The sequence below is a fragment of the Aedes aegypti genome, unplaced genomic scaffold, assembly GCF_002204515.2.
Source record: "Aedes aegypti strain LVP_AGWG unplaced genomic scaffold, AaegL5.0 Primary Assembly AGWG_AaegL5_hic_scaff_1469_PBJ_arrow, whole genome shotgun sequence".
NCBI lineage: Eukaryota > Metazoa > Arthropoda > Insecta > Diptera > Culicidae > Aedes > Aedes aegypti.
Window position 1 is genome coordinate 1,735 of NW_018734910.1, and position 23,916 is coordinate 25,650.

General features: G+C 40.5%; 1 protein-coding gene across 2 annotated transcripts; it reads left to right on the forward strand.

Moving 5' to 3' along the window:
• Positions 1–567: 567 nt before the first annotated feature.
• Positions 568–21,512, forward strand: LOC110680472. 2 transcript variants are annotated; one of them, XM_021856279.1, is made up of 5 exons: positions 568–831; positions 12,372–12,500; positions 12,705–13,676; positions 16,891–17,365; positions 20,256–21,512. In XM_021856279.1, the coding sequence occupies exons 1-5, from the start codon at positions 637–639 to the stop codon at positions 21,476–21,478; spliced, it is 2,994 nt and encodes a 997-aa protein (XP_021711971.1). In that variant the 5' UTR covers positions 568–636; the 3' UTR covers positions 21,479–21,512. The 2 variants fall into 2 exon arrangements, with proteins under 2 accessions (XP_021711971.1, XP_021711972.1); XM_021856280.1 differs by lacking the exon at positions 568–831 and adding an exon at positions 11,926–12,109.
• Positions 21,513–23,916: the final 2,404 nt, after the last annotated feature.

Sequence of the window (23,916 nt, forward strand, 5' to 3'; positions counted from 1 at the left end):
TTTGAACTCTAGTTCTGAGCACGTCGGAGCGGTCGAAGTCGAAGTGCAAAGTGGCCGTTGTACAGTTGCGAAGAAAGCCTATGTATTTGAGCAGTGTTGCCACATATTTTTCAATTCTCATCTGTGATTTTGGTTGAAAAAATCTTGTTTATCTGTAGTCAGCCTCCAAAAATCTTGGTAAAAATCTGTGTTCCGTAAAAAAAAATCAAATTTCAATCAGTTAGGTAAATAAGAGCGTTTGTGAACATACCAGCCTGTTCTCGGAATGTTAGCAATTATTGTTGTAATATTTGTTACTAACAAGTGAACTGTGCATCGCGCAACGCAACCATCGCAATCAAAATAAAATGAAAGCTGATTTTTTTTTAAATTTTGAATTACTTTAGTATTTAACAAACACTAAGTAGAAGAATGGCATTTATTTTCATTATGTATCCAAATTGTGCCAAAACTTGTAGAATGTCAAAAAATCTTATAAATCTTTTTCATCTCAAAAATCTTTGATCTGTGATGACAGATATCTGTAGGCCAGAACAGGAAAAAATCTGTGTAATTAGAGATAAATCTGTGTATGTGGCATCACTGCATTTGAGTGTTCTGCTGCTTTTGTTGAACTAATTAGTGGTGATTCAAACAATGGAGCAGCATGTAGAGCTAGCATGTGAAGCTGCTAGCTTAGCGGCCGGCACCTGTGCTAAAATTTTGAATGGAGAAAAGTTTTTCAAAATTAAAAAAACTGACGGCAAAAATGCCGAGGCGGAATGCCTCAAGTGCGGGAAGATGGTGAAAGGAACCATGAAACAGTCAACAAATTATTTGTTGCACTTAAAGGTAAGTGACAACGTGAGAAAAATTATTTTTATTAGAATCGTGACAACCTTTGCAACATTTAGGTGTCAGCAATTAAATAACATATTCAAATTCCAAATTTTCGGAAACATAACCCTACTTTTATTTGTCAATTATGTATCGTTCGTTCACCATCTGGACCAGGTCACACGGAGAAAAAAAATACCTAAATTTTTAGTTACCTACACGCAACAAAATTGTGCGGTATAAACTACCATTTTAGGGGGTTAATAATACGCCATACATGGACGATCCTTTAGGTTCAAACTTTCGTATTGCATATTTCTTTTACCACTGGACAGTGCAATTTTACTCCAAAAGTGCGGAAAAGCGAAGAAGTCCACTTAAAGCATCGCCTTAATCTGAAGCATTCGCGCACTTATATTCGAGATTCCGTATTTACACTTCCGTGCAAATGTTTGCGTGCATTACCTATGAAACATACAAAATTGTTTTGTTCCAATGTCTGCCCCCTAATATATTATATATAAGATATTATCTGAGCTGTTCTCTGAATATGGTGGGTAAAAAGATAGCATTGTTTAGCAGTACACCAGACATAAATGTCAACGTTTCCACTTAGAAAAATTTCTGAAATAGTCCAGAGGTAAATGAAATGCGCATTAACAATTACATCACAACATTTTTCTTAATGCTTCTTATTGTTTGTTCCAGGAAAAAGGACCATGAAACCCTACTCAACGAGTATCTAAAAATTCCGAAAAAGAAGACCGCTAACAGACAAGCTACTCTGGTTCCGCCTGATGCATCACAAACAAAATTAAATTTTCAAAAGATCAATCGACCCGCTTGTACGAAATCAACAAATTCAAAAGCCGACTCCCTAATCACAGATTACATAGTAGATGCAATTCTACCACTCACAAAGGTGAGGAAGCCATCTTTTAAAAGACTCGTGAACGGTCTTCAGGGGAAGTTACCAGATGCCTCAATCCTAACGTACGAAAAGCTTGTTGGCTGTTTGGACCAAAGGTAAGAGCATTATTTTTCGTTTACACTGTCGTCTGGATAAACATGAGAAAAGGGCTTAAGTTACCTTGATCATTTTTAGAAAACGTTGCTGTTGAGCCCAGTTTACCCGAATAAAAAATACAATACAAAAACAATATAACGTATTGCAACAGTACCATTCAATATATTGGAAATACAATACAGTATATGTAAAATGACAATACAATTACAGTACAATATATTGTTTTGAACAGTTCACTGTATGGTATATGAGATTTTTGCAATATAATGTATGGGTGGTTAAGTATCGTAACAATACAAATATAGATATTTTCTCATACAAACATTTTGAAAATACAATACGATATAATGTTCATGTATTGTCTTGATTAGCAATTCGTGTATTGTTGTACAATACAAAAACAATTCAACGAACTGTATCATGGTTGCATTCGTCGTTACATCTTATGTCAAGTGACTTCTAAAAAATTACTTATTTTAACTTTTTGAATATTTTTCACCCAACATTTCTTGCTTTCTGAACTTGTTTTGTTTATTTCTTTCAGCAAAGCTTCATAGAAAAAAGCAACAGTTGTTTTACGCGAAAATAGGAATTTGACCAAAATTGTAAGGTATAAAACCAATTAAAAACAATACAATGTTCTGTTACAATATATTATATTGTTTTTGAATTGTATATCCAAACAAGAATAATATTGCTTCGACATTCAATTACAATACGCTTTATTGTATCCAATACGTTATATTGTACATTAATGGTTTATTCCATTCACTGAATGATACGTTTTTATCCGGGTAGACCACCCACGCAAATTAATGTCGCTATCAGAAAGTTTGATGTTAGTACTTCCTAAAGATGGTATAGTTGAGCGTAAAAGAATTGAATAGAACTCAACGGCGATTAGCTCTCAAAAACGAAAATAGCCGCAGAATTACTCAATTTTAGCTATACTATTTTCTATCTGCCTCTCCTCCTCTCGAAATAATAGTTTGTTTGAAAAGTCACAGCAGATAGAAAATAGTCATAGATAAGTAAACTTTAGTAATCTAGTGATTGTTTTTATTTTTGAGTATGTATATTTTTACCACAGTCGATGTGTCTTTTTTGATTGTTTGTCCATAATTATAGTTATAATAATTTTTGTAATTCTTACAGGTGATTTTTACCTGGCAGTATAAAAGATCACGTAGTATGATCTGTTTGCAAGAGGATTATAAATTTTACAGTTTAAGAAGAATAGGAAGAAAATCTCAATAACAGAATCCCAATGAAGTGTAAAAGTAGTAGATAGTAATAATTATAAAATAATTAAATGATCATCGTTTCCACCCTCCACATTAATATTTTGGTAATAAAACGAGACATCCCAAAGTAAATCCATTCTGACTTGTAAGAAACTCGGACTTCATCAATGCAGTAAGAATTCACTGTGTAAACCTCTTGAATGCTTTCCTTACGATTTTTCTACATTACACAAGATTTTTTTTTTTCTTGAAAGCACCTGTGTTTAATTAAAAAAAAATCTTAAGAACCAACATAACATTTTTAAGCTTCTAAATAGCTTTTACGATGTACACTACCCGTCATAAATACGGACTCACTAAAATAAGTATTGCAACAGTCAGCTGAATATTGATCACCCTGAAAAGTTTAGCATCACCTCAAAACAGGTAAATTCACATTGCTATATCTCGACATCCTTACGTCTTGTAAAAAAACGATCTTCAGCAAAATTGTTCAGGGGATCAAGGACATCCGGAAGGCAAACAGTTTGGTTCGTGATTTTGCCGCTAGGTGGCGCTAGTGAGCATGTAAAATTGAGAATTTCAAATTAATTCTAGCTTGTGATCCACAAGAGATAGAAAGTTCGAGTCTTCGGCAAAGTTGTTCAGAAGGCCAAGGACATCCGGAAGACAAACGGTTTGGTTCGAGATTTTTCCGCTAGGTGGCGCTAGTGAGCATGTAATCAAAACACGGTGAGAGTAAACGGCGACACTGCAAACAAAAAATAAATAAGGCATGGCAGGCTTAATTGAAACCAGTATGAAAAACTGTGGGAGAGTATGATTTACCGCACAGGGGAATCTGCGTATGTTTCGGATTACCGGAAAAAGGAACGACCACGAGTTTTAGGAAAACTGAATAAAGGAAACTTTTACTCTACGTGTTTCTCGTCGAATGTACAAAGTTGAACTGAACACTGTCTCTTTCTCTACACACTGCTCTGCCGTCGCCGTCGGGGTGCGGCAGTCGCCCCAGTGGAAAAGTAATACACAGGATGTGGTTGACGAGGGGCAAGACACTGCTTATTCTCTTCACTCCTCCTCAATGTTTGACGCTCGGCACACCGCCAACCAATCCAAGCTCGCTCGCGAAGTGATGATGCTTGACTCTTCCCAACGGTTTCGTAAGAACGTCCGCCTTCATGTCCTCCGTCGGGCAATACACCAACGCAACCTCGCCTCGTTCACATAGGTTCTTCACGAAGTGGCGCTTTGTTTCTATGTGCTTTGACCGCTTGCTAGAACGCTCGGACTGAGCAAAGCTGAGGCATCCCTGATTGTCCTCGTGAACAACCGTCGCTGTAGTTTGCTCCTCTCCAAGATCACGAAGCAGTCGTCGCATCCAGACCACCTCTTGGCACGTCTCCGTTAGGGCAACGTACTCTGCTTCTAAAGTCGACAGCGTGACACAGTCTTGCCGGCGACTTGCCCACGAAACGGCTCCTCCTGAATAAAATAGCACGAAGCCGGTAGTAGACTTCCGTGTCCCGGTATCTCCTGCCCAATCACTGTCCGAAAATGCCACAAGATCTTCGTTATCACCGCCGAGAATCAGCCTCCAATCGCGTGTTCCTTTGAGGTAACGGATTACGCGTTTGGCTGCCGTCCAGTCACTCTCCGAAGGTGCACTGAACTTCCGGCCAAGTATTGCAGCACTGTTCATGATGTCGGGGCGAGCGCACACGGCAATATACATAAGTGCACCCACCGCGCTTCTGTATTTCGTAACGTCTTCTAACGGTTTATCGTTCACTTCATCACCAAGTAAACCCTTGTCCATCGGCGTTTTCGAAACCTTTGCTTCACTGAGTCCCACTCTCGCTACCAACTGGTCTATATAGTTTGTCAGACTCACACTATACACATTGTCTTTCTTCTGTACTTCGAGACCCAGGAAACATTTCACATCGCCGAGGCATTGAATGTCAAAACTCTTCTTCAATTGTTCGAAAACACTGGTGATCACTTGTTCGCTCTCGCATGCCACGAGAAAATCGTCTACATAAACAATCAAGTACACTTTCTTCCCGTTCACAATGCCCACGAACAAACACGCATCAGCATCGCTTGCCTCGAACCCCATCTTCTTCAGCACTTCCGTCAGCCTCTCGTTCCAGCAGCGGGCCGATTGTCGCAGTCCGTATATGCTCCTACGCAGCCGGCATACAAGCTCCTCCTTGCCTTGAGCGACATATCCCGGGGGCTGCTTCATGTAGATTTCCTCGCTTATGTTGCCGTACAGATAAGCGGTTCGGACGTCTAGGTGCTTCACTACGAGATTCTTCTTTCCAGCCAATGCCAAAAGAGTTCGCAGAGTGGCATGGCGAGTCACCGGAGCAAAAACGTCGCCAAAGTCCACACCAGGAGTCTGGGTAAACCCCTGCGCCACAATCCGTGCCTTATAGCGCACGATCTCGTTGCATTCATTCCGCTTGAGTTTGAATACCCATCGGCTTCCAACTAGTTTCTTGCCTTTCGGGAGAGGAACTAGCTCCCACGTACCATTCTTTTTGTGGGACGCCATCTCACTGTCCATAGCCGATTTCCAAGCATCTCGTTCCGGGAAAGACATCGCCTCCTCGAAACTTACCGGTTCCAACTCCGAATGTGCTGCTACACCAACAACGTAATCTGATAGGTGGTTGGGTAGCACACCACGCGTCCGGCGGCCTGATTGCCGAACGCCTGCTCCTTGATTCGATCGCGCTGCTTCTTCACGGTCTTCTTCCTCCGAGTCCTCCTCCTCCTGCTTCACAGCCAGGGGGTCAGCTTCGGCATCCTGATCTTCCAGGTCGAAAAACATACTATCCTCGTCTTGATCTTCAGGCAGTTCCGCAGGAACATCCTCTTCTTCAGCTTGCTGGTCCGAGTTTTCCTTGAGCGGCCATACCACTTCAGTGTTCACGGGCTCCTGACTCGGATCCTTCGCCAGGCTGTGTTGAGAAGATCCATCATCCAACTCCAGGAATCGCGCATCCCGGCTTATGGTGATCTTGTCGGTAGAAGTGTCGACAAACCTGTACCCCTTATGTTCTTCGGAATATCCAATGAAGCGAAGTTTTCACGCTTTCCCGTCAAACTTACCGCGTTTAACATCTGGGACGTGTACGAACGCATGGCACCCATAGACGCGGAGGTATCCTAACTCTGGTTTGCGTCCGTGCCATTTTTCGAAGGGAGTAGTATCCACAGCACGCGAGGGAAGCCTGTTCTGCAAGAACGCCGCTGCCACCACTGCCTCTCCCCAATAACGCGTGGGAAGACTAGCATCCAGTAACATGGTTCGAGCCATCTCCTGAAGCGACCTATTTTTTTCTCTCCGCAACGCCATTTTGTTGCGGAGTATACGCCGTAGAATATTGGGCCTTGATTCCCTCTTCCGCAAAGAATGTGCGCAATTCCTGGTTACAGTATTCGCCGCCGCCATCAGATCGGATGATCTTGGGTTTGCGGCCCGAACAAATTTTGGACAAAACGAACATATTCTTTGATCTTACCTGGTGCTTCCGATTTCTTGGCGAGTAGATAGACCACGGTATAACGACTAAAGTCGTCAATCATCGTCATGATGAATCTCTTACCACCGGGGGTTGTCGTTTTCATGGGCCCACAGAGATCTGTGTGGACCAAATCCAACGGCAGCGTTGATTTGCGTTCCGCCACTTTCGGGATCGGATTCCGAGCCAGTTTGCCCTCGATGCACGGCTCGCAGGTAAGCCGAATGCCGCAGTCTACGACCTTCATCCCGTTACCTAGCTTCTCATCACTAATCCTGTTTATCACTCCCGGATGCCTGTGGCCAAAACGTCGGTGCCACTGGTGCTGGCACAGCGGATTATGCACCTTTTCTTCCACCTTCCTCGACACTTCACCAAGCTTCAACCGATACAAGCCACCATATCGGTCACCGACAACAACGACCTCACCAGTTTTGTCACGAATTTCACAACCTCTGACTTCAAAAACAGCCGTGAACCCTTTGGAGGTTAGCTTATCAACGGATATCAAGCCGCTGGTTAGCGACGGCACAAGCAAAACGTCGGTTAGCTTCACATCAATGACGTTTACCACTTCCACTCACACCACGAAGTGTGCCATAACCACAACCCGCCGTTTTCACAACTTTCCCGTCTGCCAACACAACACTCGGGCCACTTTTCTTAACCAGCTTAGTGAAAAACTGTTCGTCATTTGTCATATGACAGCTGGCACCACTATCGACATACCATTCATTGTTTTTCGCACTGTTGGTAGCCGAAAAGCACACATAACTTTTGTCATCGTTGGCTTTCTTCGCACTCTGCTTAGCTTCGGGCTTCTTCTTTTCATCGTCACCCTGCTTCGCATTCTTCCATGCCCGACAATCACGCCGGAGATGACCGGGCTTCCCACAGTGGTAGCATGTTTTCACCGCACTACTCTTCTCTCGACTCTTCTTTGTCGCACTTTTCATGGCGGTGGCTTCACTGCTCGCCGATCCACTCACTCGCCCAGAACGCTCATTCCGGCGCTCAAATTCTTCAAGCACTTTCACTTTAACTGCCTCCATCGTCGTACCCGCATCCAGCTGGCTTTGCAGCAAAGTTGCCAGCCCCTGATACGATTCAGGCAAACTTCTGAACAACAACACAATCTTGAAGGACTCCGTCAGAACGTGCCCCGCGGCCGCAAGCCGGTCATACACTTCTTCTAACTCGCGAATGTGACACTCAACGTCACCACCTTCCGAAAGATTCATGCTCCACAATTTGTTCAGCAATGCCACTTGTGTCGTGATTGTCGATTTTTCATGGTACGCACATAACTTGTCCCAGTACCCTTTCGCCGAATCAACACTTTTCACTAGGCTATATTGGCTTTCTTCAATGCAAAGCCCAATAGTCGCCCTCGCCTTTTGATCAGCCTTTTTCCACCGGTCGTCCACTGGCTCTGGCTTCGGTTCGGCAATCACATGCCAAACCTCCTCACGGGTGAGCAACATTTCAATGCGGAATTTCCACGTGCTCCAATTTCGATTGTTCAACTTCTCGAAAGCGAGTCCCTTGAAATCCGCCATTTTGCAAATGCACTACCACCGCCGATTAGCCACTCGCGACGCCGCCAAACGAAACGAAAATTTCTCAAAAATTTCCTCCCGCACTTTTCCGAAACGCAAACCGGGCTCATAACCTGTGGGAGAGTATGATTTACCGCACAGGGGAATCTGCGTATGTTTCGGATTACCGGAAAAAGGAAACGACCACGAGTTTTAGGAAAACTGAATAAAGGAAACTTTTACTCTACGTGTTTCTCGTCGAATGTACAAAGTTGAACTGAACACTGTCTCTTTCTCTACACACTGCTCTGCCGTCGCCGTCGGGGTGCGGCAGTCGCCCCAGTGGAAAAGTAATACACAGGATGTGGTTGACGAGGGGCAAGACACTGCTTATTCTCTTCAAAAACACGGCGCAAAAGTAATAGGCGACACTGAAAATAATATCGATTACAGGCTCATAATATTGGGCGATACTGGCATTCTTGAGTGCGTTTAAGGCGAAACCTTTAAAGATTTTTTGAGTACGAAATAGCTAGGGAAATTTTAGGAGATGTGTGTGGTATTCATGAGGATTTTAAAAACTAGGTTTATGAAATGTGAAATAAAGTGAAAAGGTTTAAGTTTTGAGTATATTTTCTTTAATTAGGATTAAAAATTGTACATGGGAATTTCATTGCTTATTTTCTCATTGTTATTGATTTGTCAGATAGGCCCTTATCGCGAATCCCTCTCGAAGTCTACCTACACTGAAACAAGCGTTGAAGTAATGAGAACCATGAACAAGTTTTTAAATTTACTATTCCAATCACGATTGAGCTATCAAGAACGCTTTTTATTTGCGTTTTGGGTCCCTCCCAATCCAACCGCATCGATAGCCGAGCGGTAAGCGTTCACGCTTGACAATCGCAAGATCCTCGGTTCGCTTCTGGCTTGCTGCAAGTTTTTAACCATGATATAGTAATTTTTACTGTCGAAATGGTACCATGGTAAAATTGAATGCACAAAACATTTGAAGTAAATGCAAATTTAGTCTGCACAAATCAAGTGGCGTTGTGTATTTAATTTAACCCTCTAATATAGTATTTTCAACTGCAACGCTGTTTTCAGTGTATCGAACTGTCAAACCAGCTACCTATCGAGCACGCTAGCAAAATTCTGAAAACAAAGTTCAAAAGAAGAAGAACAACAACACAAGTAAGAAATCTCTTCGCGTGACTCTGGAAAATCAAAAGTACTGAAAAATGAGTCCATTTCACAAAACTCGCTAGTTCCGTGTGGGAAGCCAAAATTGAGTACTTAATACACGGTGGTTTGCGAATACCCTTTAATGGGTAAAAATTTACCCATTTCCGCCAGAAGTGCCTGTCCACATTTAATGAGTAAACACGGTTTACTCTTTAACGGGTAAAAGCGGTTTCTGTCAATGAATGGGTATTTTTTTACCCGTTGTAGGAGGAGTCGGATGTACTACAAAATGGGTAAAAATACCCTTTTTGGAAAACATATTTGGCTGGGCGTTTCAATATAATGCAAACAAGGGAATTTAATAATGTTGATTAGAAATGTAGAAATTACACATTCATTTGTTCCGTTTTTATTGAAAATTCACATTTGGTTACAAATTAAAAGACACAGGTCTATGAATACTGCGTCCAGCTCTTGGTACAGCTTTTTAGTTTCGTCCATTTTTTACGGTCTGATCTGGATAAATAAATGACATTTGAAATAATTAAAAAACCATTGTAATATTTTCATATGCAAATGGTATTAGTAAATTGTATTATACTTACATGCGGGTACTTGGAAACCTGAAGGATCATTATGAATATTAACTTCAACGGATCAATAAGTGGCTCTTCCACCAACTGGTGATGATCGAGCAGGATTGAATTCTAGAATACAACTAATTTTTCACCCATTAATGAGTAAAATTTTACCCGTTTATACACTGCATGCGAGTCAAAAGAATGGGTATATTTTTACCCATTTCATAATAGTGAAATTCCCCCATTTTATGACAGATGTGATTGCTATTCGATAATGGGTAAAAATTCACCCATTTCCGCTAGAAGTGCCTCTTCACATTTAATGAATAAACATGGTTTACTCTTTAACGGGTAAAAACGGTTTCTGTCAAAGAAAGGGTATTTTTTTACCCATTGTGGAACAGTCGAATGTACTACAAAATGGGTAAAAAAATACCCTTTTTGGCTAGCCGTTTCAATAAAATGCAAATATTGGAATTCTATCATGGGAAGTAAAAATATCGAAATTAAACATTGATTTCTTTCGTTTTTATTTAAATCTATGCAATAATTGACGTTATCGTTAAAAAAAAACTCCTGGGCACAAAAGCTGGACCGCTGGACGCAGCATTCACATCAAAAGTTGTCCGGTCAAAGATCTGGGAAAATGAATGAAATTTGGAATAAATAAAATACAATCGTAATATCTATATAAGAATATGTTATTCGTAAACAATATTCTACTTACTTGCGTCTGATTTGCGTCCTGGAGAATGATATTATTAATAATCAACGGCACAAGTGGCTCTTTCGCCAACTGATGATGATCGCTCAGGATCGATTTTTCCATTCCAACTAATTTTTCACCCATTAAAGAGTAAAATTTTACCCGTTTTTACACTGTATGTGAGATAGAAGAATGAGTACTTTTTTACTCTTTTCATAATTGTGAAATTCCCCCATTAAATGACAGATATGACTGCTATTCCATAATGGGTATTTTTAACCCATTAAAGGGTATTCGCAATCCACCGTGTATAGTACTCAATTTTGAGTACCTGCTCTATTGTTAGCGTTTGGTACTTTTTACTCCACCAAGCCGTATGAAAAGAACCCAAAAATGGATATTTTTAACACAAAAGAAGGTTTTTTTTCACGTTCAATTTTGAGTTCGTATGAAACTACTTATGGAGCTTTGCAAAGATTTTTAGAGTATCGTGCAAATGTTCGATCGTTGAAAACACAATGGTCACACACCCAACAACAAAAGAAACAGCACGTAAATAAACCGACTATTTGATGCTCAACCCCAAAATGCGCTACCGCTACAGAAAACTGCAGCAGCGATACCGACCAATGTGTGCTGAAAACGGTGTGAACATTGTGTGGTAGGAGAATTTTGTTTGCCTGTGCGTCGCATTAGGTGCAAGATCGTCAGTATTCGTTGAGTAAAATTAACTTAGTTGGTTACGTAAAATTTACTCAACTTTTGAGTTTAATTTTGAGTATAAAAATACTAATTTTTGAGTACTTTTGATTTTCCGTGTAGACTCTGCTTACACCGATCTGCCAGAAAATGAAGAAATCATAAATTACCTACTGGGTACCGTGGATCATTCGCACTCTGCAAAAATGACTGCAGAATTAATCGCGACCTTTCTCCGAGTGGCCCCTCTTTCCCTAAATCATAGACGTAATTTTTGAGCGTTCCCTTGCATCACGCAAACACCAAACTTTTTCCAGGTGGAAGCAGCATACTTTCGTAGTACCAAATTATGTATACCCGACGATGGTTACGTTCGATTTGAATAGGTCGTATAGTTGCCGTGAATCCTATGTTGATACGATCTATTCAAATCTAACGCCATATTTGTTCTAAGTGTCACGTCTGTTCATCTGTGGTTAAAATGTTTGTCAAGAAGCATTTTTCTACGGTGCAGCAAGTTTTTGGCGTTATTTTTACGTATTTTTGACATTTTTTGGGTAATCTGTTTTTTCTTCTCCGTGTAGATTTTTTTTCCGTGTGGTGTTGATTTTGTTTTCCGCTGTCACAGCAGTTGGCAGCACTTTTTCATTTCGAAGACGACCGACCCGGACGCCGGATGACCAGCTCGTATCGAACATTTCTTTTCCCGCGATTACACAGTAGATGTGTAGTAAGTGTTGAGAAACGTGAAAAATTCCCAAAAGTATCCAGAAAATGGTAGGTACCGCATCTCTTTCCTTCTGCTTTTCATTGTTGAGAACTTCCGGAGGGCCCTACACGAGCATCATTACTTCATCCATATCAGTGGAAACTTTTTGTCGGGATTTTCTTCAAGCACATGGTTTAATCAAACTATTTTAGTAAAATGTTACGATTTCCAACGAAAACTATTGATATTGATGAAGTATTGATGCTCGTGTAAGGTCCGTTTTAAACTCAAATGGCGTTCTTTCGAACTTTTGTCTTCTTTTTATTCTAGTCTTTTCGCTCCGCTAACCGGTCGGGTAAGAAGCCGACGAGTGCTGGCACACCGGGAGATGGTCGAGCTGGTGCTGCTCGTGGCTCCAAATCGGCCAAAGGGCGCCGTTCCACCCGAGGCCCTATGATGGTAAGATACATTTCTTTGGTTTAGGGGAAGGGAGGGGGTGCACACTAAGCTTTTTTTTTTGCCGAATCTCGGCAAAACGATTGCCGAACGCCTTTTTGGCAAAGTATTTCATCCGATAATGAATTTTGCGCTTGAAAGCTACGTCTACAGACACCATGGACGAGAATACTAATAATGCCAAAAATTTATTTTATTCACGTGCAGCTTCCCAGTATTGACACGCCGAGGAAAGTTCGAGCTGAAGGCACACCGGCGAATGAGCAGGCCACACCTGTTCGTGCGAAAAATCCAACAGGGCAACATTGTTCGGCGAGCTTGGGCACACCGGCCGGAGAGTGGGAAGCTGTCCGTGCGAAAGATGCGGTACGATATCTTCGATCCAGCAAGAAGACTACGAGCGCCGAATCACCGGCTGGTGAGCGAGCCGGATCTGCTCGTGCGAAAGATCCGACGGGGCATCTACGTTCAGCGAGCGCAGGCACATCGGCGAGAGAGCGGGCTGGAGCTGCTCGTGCGAAAGATGCGGCACGATATCCTCGATCCAGCAAGAAGGCGACGAATGCAGAATCACTGGCTGGTAAACGGACCGATGCTGCTCATGTGAAAGATCCGACGGGGCACCTACGTTCAGCGAGCGCAGGTACATCGGCGAGAGAGCGGACCGCAGCCGCTCGCGCGGAAGGTCTAACAGAGAATCTTCAATCCGGCAAGAAAGGGACGAATGTTGGCACACCAGCTGATAAGCAGGTCGAAGCCGCTCGCGTGGAAGATCCGGCAGTGTATCTGGAATCGGCGAGCGCTGGCACACCGGCGAGAGAGCGAGCCGGAGCTGTGCGTACGGAAGATCCAGCAGAGAATCATTCATCCGGCAAGAAGGCGACGAGGGTTGGCACACCAGCTGATGAGCAGGTCGAAGCCGCTCGCGCGAAAGATCCACCAATGCTTCTGCAATTGGCGAGCGCTGACACACTGGCGAGAGAGCGGGCCGGATCTGTGCGCGCGGAAGATCCAGCAGAGAATCTTTCATTTGATGAGCAGACCGAAGCCGCTCGCGCGGAAGATTCGGCAGTGCTGCGATCGGCGAGCGCTGGCACACCGGCGGATGGGCGAGCCGGAGCCGCTTGTGGCTTTGAATCGGCCAGAGAGTGCCGTGTCGCCGGGAGATCTACGGTGGTGGTAAGATTCTTCTCTTTTACTTTTTTGGTGTTTATGTGAAAACGAATCTAGGGTAGGTGAACCAGTTATGGACATAATGGTTCCATATTTCGCCATACGTGATTACTTTCATGTCTTCAAATTTTGAAAATTTTCATATTTTGTAGTAGTTAAATTTAAGATAGATCTTGATGTTAAAACATTCAAAAAGATTTAAAATGTGAAAATTACCAAAATTTCACATATGGCCAAATAGGGAACCACTATGGCCATAACTGGTACACTTTCCCTAGTTGTTTATTTATTCTTTTTGTATAGACCAGTGTTTCCCAAACTTTTTTGACTTTCGCCCCCTTGAGGGCTATATTTTTAAGAATCGCCCTTCCTGATATATGATTTGAATATTTGAATAAAACGCTATACTTTGCTGAAGTTTTGATCAATATCTGAACAAAATTGTACCAAAAATAGGTCAAATTTCCAAGCAATTTTAATTGAGTGAGTTTTATACATATATAAACGCCAAAAATATGTGCTTGTCTTGTTTATTCATATTAGAAATATGCAATTACTATCATATTCGTTGATTTTCTTGTATTGACAAATCTATTCGATTATATATTGTGGAGATTTTATTCGGAGAACGCATTTTCCTCCAACCCAAAATAATAAAAATATATAAAAATCATGAAATCATCCAGATTCTTTTCACAGCAATATAAATCGAAGAAGTTTTATTTTTATATTTTGCTGTCCATGAGAACTCTGATATTTCTTGAAGTTTTGAAAGTAACAATGAATTGGTTCTCATATACTTCATCAAGTCTTTTGGTTAAGGTTATTTACATCTTCGGCAACCATTGTTGAAACCCGATTTCCTGGCAAAATTTTCCTTAATTTGTGTGTAAATAGTTTAGCAATATGAACTTATATGAATGTGTTTGATCAAAATAATTAAATAAGCATTTTCAAAAATTAGTCAGTGATAATTCGGGTTTTCATGGACCAACATTCGAAGCATTAGTTGACCAGTCCTGAAATCCGGCTGAAAAAAAACCTTTTTTTTATTTTGAATAAAATTTATTTTAATTTACTCATGTTTTGACATTGATAATACTTCCAAAGTTAACTGTGATTACAAACTGCTTAGATCTACGTTATATTTCGTGAATTCATGTTTAAATTGACAAGAGCTGAAAAATGGATTGCATAACGCAAACGTAAAGTTTTGTCTGCGTGGTTTGAAAATGAGCATGCTCAAAAGTACAAAAAAAAAATGTAAAAATGTGGGCTAATTAGATGTGGAAATAATATTTTTTAGATGATGTATTGATGTGTAATCTTCTAATAAATTGAGTGTTTTCTTCAAACGTTATTAGTCGTTGTTTTCAAATTCCCCATAGCTACTAGTACTTTCGCCCCCTTTGTAGACTTTTCGCCCCCCAATTTTAATTTTACATATTTTCGCCCCCCAGGGGGCGAATTCGCCCACTTTGGGAATCACTGGTATAGACTATTTAGGTAAAGGCCGACCGTTTCTACTGTTGAGGCAGGGTGATCTTATGCTAAGTTTACAAGGTTCATGTGACTTGTTAAACTGGATTGAAAATCGTCTGAAAAGCTTCTAGTTCAATTGAATGGGTATTGTTGTCGGTGAGGAAAAGCGTTAGAAAATGCATTGACCGAAAATGTGTTTTTCTCGATATTGATGCGAGATACCCAACTTCGGAAGTCGGACGTAAGTCGCTTTTTCATGGTTTTAAGAAAATCAATAGTGAGTTTTAGAAACCTTCAAACAAAAACAGTTTTAGCAAAGATCCAATATTAAACATCTTTTTCCCGCACACGTCCTAAAAATTTCGCACGCTACCGATTCATATCCACAACTATGTATTTTGTTTCATTTTTTCCGAAAAAAAATTAATGACAAAATCATACACCATTTTGACGCATGTTGTGTTTTGATTTTGTTTGAAGGTTCCGTCATTTTGTCTCCTTTGTTAAACTGACGGATTTCGCGGTTGAGTTTCGAAAATTCAAAATCTTACTTACTTCATATTGAAAATAACAAAGTTTGCGATTCCGGAGAAGAAAATTGTGTTAGGCAAAGGTGCGCAGTATAGAATCGCGTGTGTTTAGTGCGCTGTACAGAAAATCTGAATTTTATTTACTTTTTTACTTACGGCTTTTTGAATAAGTTATCGATATTTCTAGCATTGATCACGTTTTTTTCTCGAGTATTCTATCAAAAAAAGGAGAAAACGGGGCACTTTTTTAGGTACTTTTTACATAAAAGTCAGAATTTCTGCACTTAAATGACTTTTTATCAATTACCTGTCCAGAGAGCTTAAAAAGTCAAAGCTTCAAGCTTCCTATCCCTGTGCAAAGATTGATTATACGATTCATACTTTCTGTGTTAGAGCTGTTTAAAGTTGGGTTAATTTAAAAACACTAATTTTTAAATAACTCACTTAACATTAATTTCCGAACCTACCTGTAGAACGATATTTTGCTGCAAATATGGTCTACTTTCACCTTCTTTCGAGTGTAATACCACCCGGGTCAAGGTAGCGGTTTTTTTTTTTTGCAGTTCAGTTCGTAAATTGTGAATGAACCTCGGTACCCAGTACATAATTTATGTTCAACTTAAAATTTAAATCGATTTTCTTGGCTACCTTATGGTCTTAGAATTAGTCTATGGTAATACTATATATACATATATATATATATACAAAATTTAAATCCAAATTTCATTCAAATTGATCGAACCATTGGAAATTTTTAATCACATATGTGAGCAAAAGTCGCCATAGCCAAAATAAGTTTTTGCATAGTAAAAGTTCAAATTGCTATAACTTTGAAAATATTCATTCGAATCAGTTTAAAATTTAGCTGGGAATGGTTTCCTACAATAGAAATGAACTGTAAAATAAGAATGAAAATCAGGATAGTAATTCATAAGTCGTCAAAAAATGCCCAAAATGTGCTCTCAAATAGTTCGGGATTGAATTTAAAGAAAAAAAAGTATTGAATTGATTTTGATGAAACTTCTACCAAACAATTAATACTTTGTAAAAAGCTTTCAGTGAAAATTTCTGATAACACCAACAAAGTTATAGCCAAATGAGGTTTTTGGACCATTGCACAAAGTTTTTAACACACCATGTGTTTGAATTTAGTATATCTCCGACAATACTTGACCGATTTTGATGAAAATTTTATGGACTACCTACAGGACCCATTCAACTTGCCAAGAACGGATGTCAAATGGGAGCTGTTCACTTCCGTACCATCCGATGATTTACAAACAGCAGTGCAGGATTGCGAATACGGGTTCCGTTTCAAAGTCGAAAACAGGGTCTCCAAAGGAAGAGTACAATATTACTACTGTCGTCGGATTAAAGTGAAGGCCTCCCAGCAGTGCGGGCGAAGAATGATGGTGTTTATCCCGAATGGTTCAGAAAGAAACTGTAGCATCAACCTAAAAGGCGCCCACACTTGCGATACCGCAAAGAGCGAAGACTTGGCCAAGACAGTTCTGACCAAAGAAAACTACGCTGAAATGGACCGCATGCTGCGCAGCGGAATTCCGTTAAAAGACATCAAAAAGCACATCAGGGCTTCGAATCCGCAGGTCTCCAAGAACCGTGTGAACTACGCGATAATGCAAGCATCACAAGCAATGTACGGATGTGGAGAGCTCTCCTTGGGTAAGTCATTGATTGAAAGGATCTTTATTTGGTCTTCTCTGTCTTTCTTCTCATCAGAACTGAGACGAAACCCGAGCAGGAAATGAGAACAAAGTCATAAAAAATTGATAACAAATTTTACTTTTGATACAAAATAAGATCGAAATGGAAAATTAAATATCAAATTTTGATATGATTCTTGATGGCTCAAATTTTTTTTTTGTAAAGACATTTATTACACACATTGACAAACGATTATTACATGTCAAATATATTTTGTATTCTTCCTGAGTACTGAATAAGCCATTTTACGAGACGTTACTGAACAGCTGATCGCTCAATTTATGAATAAAAATTTGACAGGAGAAGTAGAACTAGCAGGCGGGAATAATAAAAGCATCAACATTGTTGTCGTTTCGTAAAATAGACTATTGCCATTTTAAAACATAGTTTATAGCCCTCAGTACACTGTTTGTCAAGTGTGCACATTTTTCCGCACGCATAAACCAACATGCAAACAACGGTCTCAACAATGACAAAACATCTGAAGTGTCAAGTGGATATTGAAGTGTTAGTTTATGCGTGTGGAAAAATTTGCACACTTGGCAAAGAGTGTACTGAGGGCTTATGTTTGATACATTTTGATTAATAGGGTGGCCAGGGTCAAGATGGGTCAATGTCGTTTTCGGACGCAATAGATGAGTTTTGGTTTTGTCAATAATTTAGTTGGAAGACCTGCATGGATCTACAAAAGTTAACAGTTTATTTTCTTTGAATATTTGCTTTCCATGCATAGGGAAAATAAAAATCTGTTTCCCTGTTTCTCTTATGCGCTACATTCCATGTATACTTCATATAAATGGTACCGGGGCAAGATGGGCCACCTTTGATTGTGAGCTAACTTTTTATGCGCTTCAGCGAAGTGGAATTTTGGTAACCATCGGGACCTCACTGAAAATCAGGACATTTTCATATAAGTATCAAACTTCTGGAGCAACATTTGAAAAGGGCACAAAAGGTCTTGTGCTTTTTTTTAAAATTGCTGCTCAGGGCCTAACAGCAGCCCGCCCACGCAAATTCACACCACTACCGTGAGCCCCCGTTAATTTGAACGATACCTCATGAAAACCAACGGGGTTCATTTTTAATTTGAACTTCTGGTCACCCTGAAAGTATCAGAGAAACACATTTCTGGTAACTTTATTTGCTGCTTTGTTTTGGTTTTGCGTTTCGTTTCGCGATGTTCCAAATCGTTCCACTCCGTTCCATGAGCAGAATGACGTTTAAACCATTTTTAGTTTGAACGATGTGCAAATTAGCGGGGGTCTAATTAAAAAGTGTTCAGATTAAATGCGATCAAACCATCGGGGGTACACGGTAATCGAATGATTGATGTTTGCTCTACCTGATAGTGGTATTAGTTAGTGTATATAAGTTGACATGGGCTCAGCAGCGACGTGCAAAGTCATTGTTTACCAATGTTGATGTGTTTTCAAATGTTGGTCCAGACTTCTCGGATTTGTTAGGAAAAAAAACTCAAAATCAGGACATGTTCTGCTAAATCAGGACGGATGGTAACCCTAAGTGGAATCAACGATAACGATTACCCACTAGTGATTTTTTTGGTGATAATTGTGACGTTTGTTGTCAAAGTTCTTTGCTTCTTTTTTTGCGTTGATGTGCCTGTTGTTGTTGTTTGGCGAGTTGTCCGCACAGACTAAACCGGAGTGTAGTTTTGCATCTCAGGAACATCCAGAAAGACAAACACAATGGCCCACAGCCTCGGAATAATCCGATTGTGACCGGAAGTAATAATTTGAAGAATGTGAATATTACGCTGTGTGTTCTGTTCTGTGAGCAAACGTCAAACAGGAGCAAAAACGACGCGAGCGCCGCAGGTAGCGGACCGGCCATCTATCGAATATTTGAATCGAACGTTAAAAAGTTGGTTGATGGAGATTGAGTGAAGTGTGACGTCTGTTTCTCTGTGTGTTTAATATAGATAGTTGAATATCATACATCCGCGGAGACTGCTGAGTGAAATGTTTTTAGCGTGCGATATGTGAATGTGTGTAAATGTGACATCATGCGTTCCATTGTTGTTATTGGAATCGTGACGTTATGCTCGTTTGGATACAGGTTTTGACACTTCTTTTGGATACAACGGATTCATCTCCGTGGATGTATATTTACTCCACTATTTATTGTGTTTAATCCGCTGTTATGGTATGCATCGCCTCTGCGTGGGGTAATGATCGGAACAAAATTGATCCCTTTTTCGTCGGATGAACAATTTATGCTGTATTCTTGTGTTTCTCGTCGTATTTGTGGTGGATCGCATCGACAACCACAGGTGACCACAAGATCCCACCTCGCGCTATCATTTTGACATCGTCACCCTGCTTTTCCATACCGGTAGCTATCATTTAAGTTGCACTGATTCATATCGACAGTACCGTCAGCGGTTTTAGTAGCGCAACTATCGCGCTCCCAAATTTAATCACCCACCAATGGACCGATGCACGAGTTCACTAATTTGACGTTTGAGCGGTGCCGAATTCACTGGTTGCTATGGCCACATAAATAACACGGCACCGCTCAAACGTCAAATAGTGAACTCGTGCACTGGTCCATCGCGATACTACTTTGGCAGCGCGCCTAGCGAGTAAAGTCGCGCACCGTTAAAGATGCTCCAATAACAAATCCATTTTCTGCTCGGTAACCCGCTTCTATATGATCAACTAAACTGACGGCATCCGAAAGCTTTCTTCATCAAACATATTGCTTTTGTGAGGTTTTTCAAGCAACTTCGGTACAAACATTTTATGTTTTTCCTTTTGAATGAACTTACCTGTGCCGCAGTAAATGAACATCTCATGATAAAAATATTGTTTTCTCGACATCTACACAGGTGATCTAGCAGCCTGGGCCAAGCTCAATTCATCCACACCAAACAACCACGAAACGGGTTTCATTATTGGTTCCGATATCGATGGTGGAACCGGTTGCTTCCGACTGGTGTATTCCAGCAAAAAACTGCTGTCGCACTTCAGAACACTCGACATACTGTCTGCTGATTGTACATTTAAGACTACCCTCCAGGGGTACCCACTAATGGTTGTGTGCTTAGTGGACAAAATGCGCCACGCGCACCCGGTGGCATTTGCAACGATCACCAAACAGGAAGAAGCCGACTACCACTTCGTTTTTGCTACCCTGCAGGATCAATGCACCCGTCTCGGTATTCCCTGTTTGGTTCGGGCTTTTATTAGCGATGGAGAAATCGCACTGAAAAAGGCCGCGAGATCAGTCTTCGGTGAACATCTGCTGTTGATCAACTGCTACTTCCACGTAGTACAGAATGTGAAGAAACATCTATCGAAAACGAAAGAGAGCTCCGAGCATAAGGATCAGGTCCTTAAGGACGTAAGCCGAATTCAGCTGGCTCCAACGCAGATACATTTTGAACAGGCGTGTGAGTTGTTTCTCATAAAATACGATGCTTTGCCCGGTTTCGCCCATTTTTTTCAGAAATATGTCTATAAGGAGTACTTCAAGAATTGGTACGAGGGTGCTCTTCCGGGCTACCCGAGCACCAACAACTCTTTGGAAGCCCTGAACAGGGCGATCAAAGAGCATCACCTAGACCGTACCAGGGAACCGCTCGGCACTTTCAAAGCAAGAATCATGAGCGTGGTAGAATACTATGGCAAGGACGAACGTGTCATTTGCGAAGAACGAACGTACTCGGTAGAGGACGAGCGAATGGCATACGATTTCATCCGCACGGGCAAGCGCACAAGAACTGTACACGATTGGTCAGACCGTGTGAAACACTTGTATTTCCCAACGGGGAACAATGCGGAAGTAACCGGTCGAGAAATTGAGGCTTTTAACAACTCGGACCGTCGCAGCCTGGATCATTACCTGACTGACATGGAGGCAACTCATCGCGTTACCATGACGGATACCCTATGGTTCAACTGGAATTGCACATGCCGCTGGTTTTTCAAGCACAACAGTTGCTATCATGTCCTAGTTGCAGCTGTCACAAGCGGAGCATATCAACTGCGCCCGGAGGCTAACACGTTGCCATTGGTCAAGAAGCGCCCCCCTGGAAGGCCGAAAAAATGAGCAAGGCTCTTGTTATTGATTAATCATATATTTCTTTCGTTTTCTATAACTTTTGTAGAGCCTAAAGTTTTACAGTAATGACTAAGTTGTTTTTTTTGTATTTTAATACAAAATCTGTTATCAAAATCTTGTTTCGTGAAAGTCAGTCAATCCGAACATAAGCATGCTCGTTCGTTAGATCTGTTAAATCTGACGTTACATTTGAAAAAGGCCTATCTGCTTTTTGTAAACAAGCACGTTTCTGACGTTGCTGGGCTCCCCGCACTCCACCCACGCATCTCAACACCATTAACAGATAGCGCGAAGATTGGTCTTTCTGTTAGTGGTGTTGGTTTGCGTGAGTAGAGCGCGGGAAGCCCAGCAATGACAGAAACGTATTTGCTTACAAAAAGCAGATTGGACATTTTCAAATTTTACGCCAGAATTGAGCAAAATTAACAAATACACAGTAGTTCAATTCGTCAGATTTTGTAATCAAAGCTTGTTTGCCATTCACAGTGGCTAAAAATTAAAAAAAAAAAAATAACGAAGTAGTGTTTCCAACGGAAGAAAACGCGCAACATTCAATTCTCGCGTAACTTTTCAAAAGGGCCTAACATTGGGCAAATACATTGTCTAGAGGTTTATGCAAAGAGCGCAACGAAAAACGTAAAAGCAGCTTAGTTATGAGCGAAAGAGAACGAGAGAGGAGAGAGTCTCACAATGTTAGATAGGTCCTTTGGAAAAGTTTCGCGAGAATTGACCATAGATTTTTTTTCTAATGACAGAGCATGCAACAATGATTGAGTTCTTACTATACCTCTTTATACAATGATTTGAGACGGTGTTTTTATTTGTAGCCTCATTAGCTGATTCGACGAATTCCGTAGACGAGGAGATGATTTGGCTTCTCCTGATGATAATGCTGATGCGGAAGATATGCGAGGGGCTCGAAGAGATGTGCGACACGTTGGAAGATGCGTTGATTAACGATTCCCGATTCAGGAACCAAAGTTGGCGAAGGTACGTTAGACGAGTTTAGCACAACAAGGTAAGTCTCTGTTCTTCGATAGGTTTCTCTACTGAGCTAGTGGCGAGTGATTTTAAGCATAATACGGACTCATAATACAGTGACCCCACGCAGTTGAATCACCCACAATTTATGAATCAGCAGGCTCCAAAAGACAAAATTATTATCAAACTTGTCACAAAACATCACAGAATTATTTTTACTGATTAGAAACTAAGTGTAAAAGTAATTCTGTGATGTTTTGTGACAAGTTTGACAATAATTTTGTCTTTTGAAATCAGCTGATTCATAAATTGTGGGTGATTCAACTGCGTGGGGTCACTGTACGGAAATTCACTTTTATCTTTGATGTAACTGCCCACAGCAGTTGCAGAAATGTGTATACTTCGATTGCTGAGTTTTTTTTTCCAAAATATTTTTTTATATTTGCATACGAACAAAACGCTTTTTAAAGTATCTTCTAATAGGTTCATTTTTAGATCTAATGGGTTGTCTCAGTACTACAAATATGGTTAGGCATGCTGTAACGCTACTTTTGTACCTCATCACCCACTTCATGCAACTACGTCAGTGGTCTAACAACACTTAGCGCGCTCGGCAAAGTTCCATCATGCCGCATAAAGTGTTGCCACAAATGATGCTTAGTTTGTAAACACCAGTTCCCTGGCTGGTGGGGCATGAGAGCATAAGCTTCTACCATCAATGTAGTTGGACATAACCCAAACAGTGACATAAGTGTTCCTTATATTGGAAGATTAGATATCCCATGTTCGATGTTTCATTTCAACTTTGCCGAAACAATTAAAATTGTAGCGCCCAACGATGGGGTGTATTGAAAAACATTTTTTTTTGTGATTTTTCGAAACCTCGCCTCCCCTCCATGTATGATTTTTTGTATGAAACATTATTTTTTTCTATATGGCAAGAAATATTTTTTCAAACCCGGCCAATCTCTCCGCTCTCCCCTCCCCTAAATTCTTACGTAATTAATTATCGAACTCTAAAATGCAATTACTACATCTACATACGACGACTAATTAGCTCCAATTGTGAAAACAATGCTTCAGTTTGACTGAAAAATTATGAAATCTATTACACACATTATTAGTCATTGTTGGAAAATAACGTTATTTTTATGGAAAGTTTTACTTAAATATTAGAATTTTCTACAACATTTTCATGTAATGATTGTCATTTTGAATTGCTCAGTTGGGTTTGTTTATTGCAACTTTGCATTTACTGCTATTGCTCTTTTTGATTTTTTGAATGGAAATTTTTGATTTATTGTGGGCGAATTATTATTTATTTATTGCAAATTTTGGCTTTTTTTGTGGAAAATTTATAATTATTTCTTGCTTTTTGTGAAGAAAATAGGGACATTTTGAGGTTTTTAAATGTAAAATTCGATATTTTTTAGTGAGATTATTGT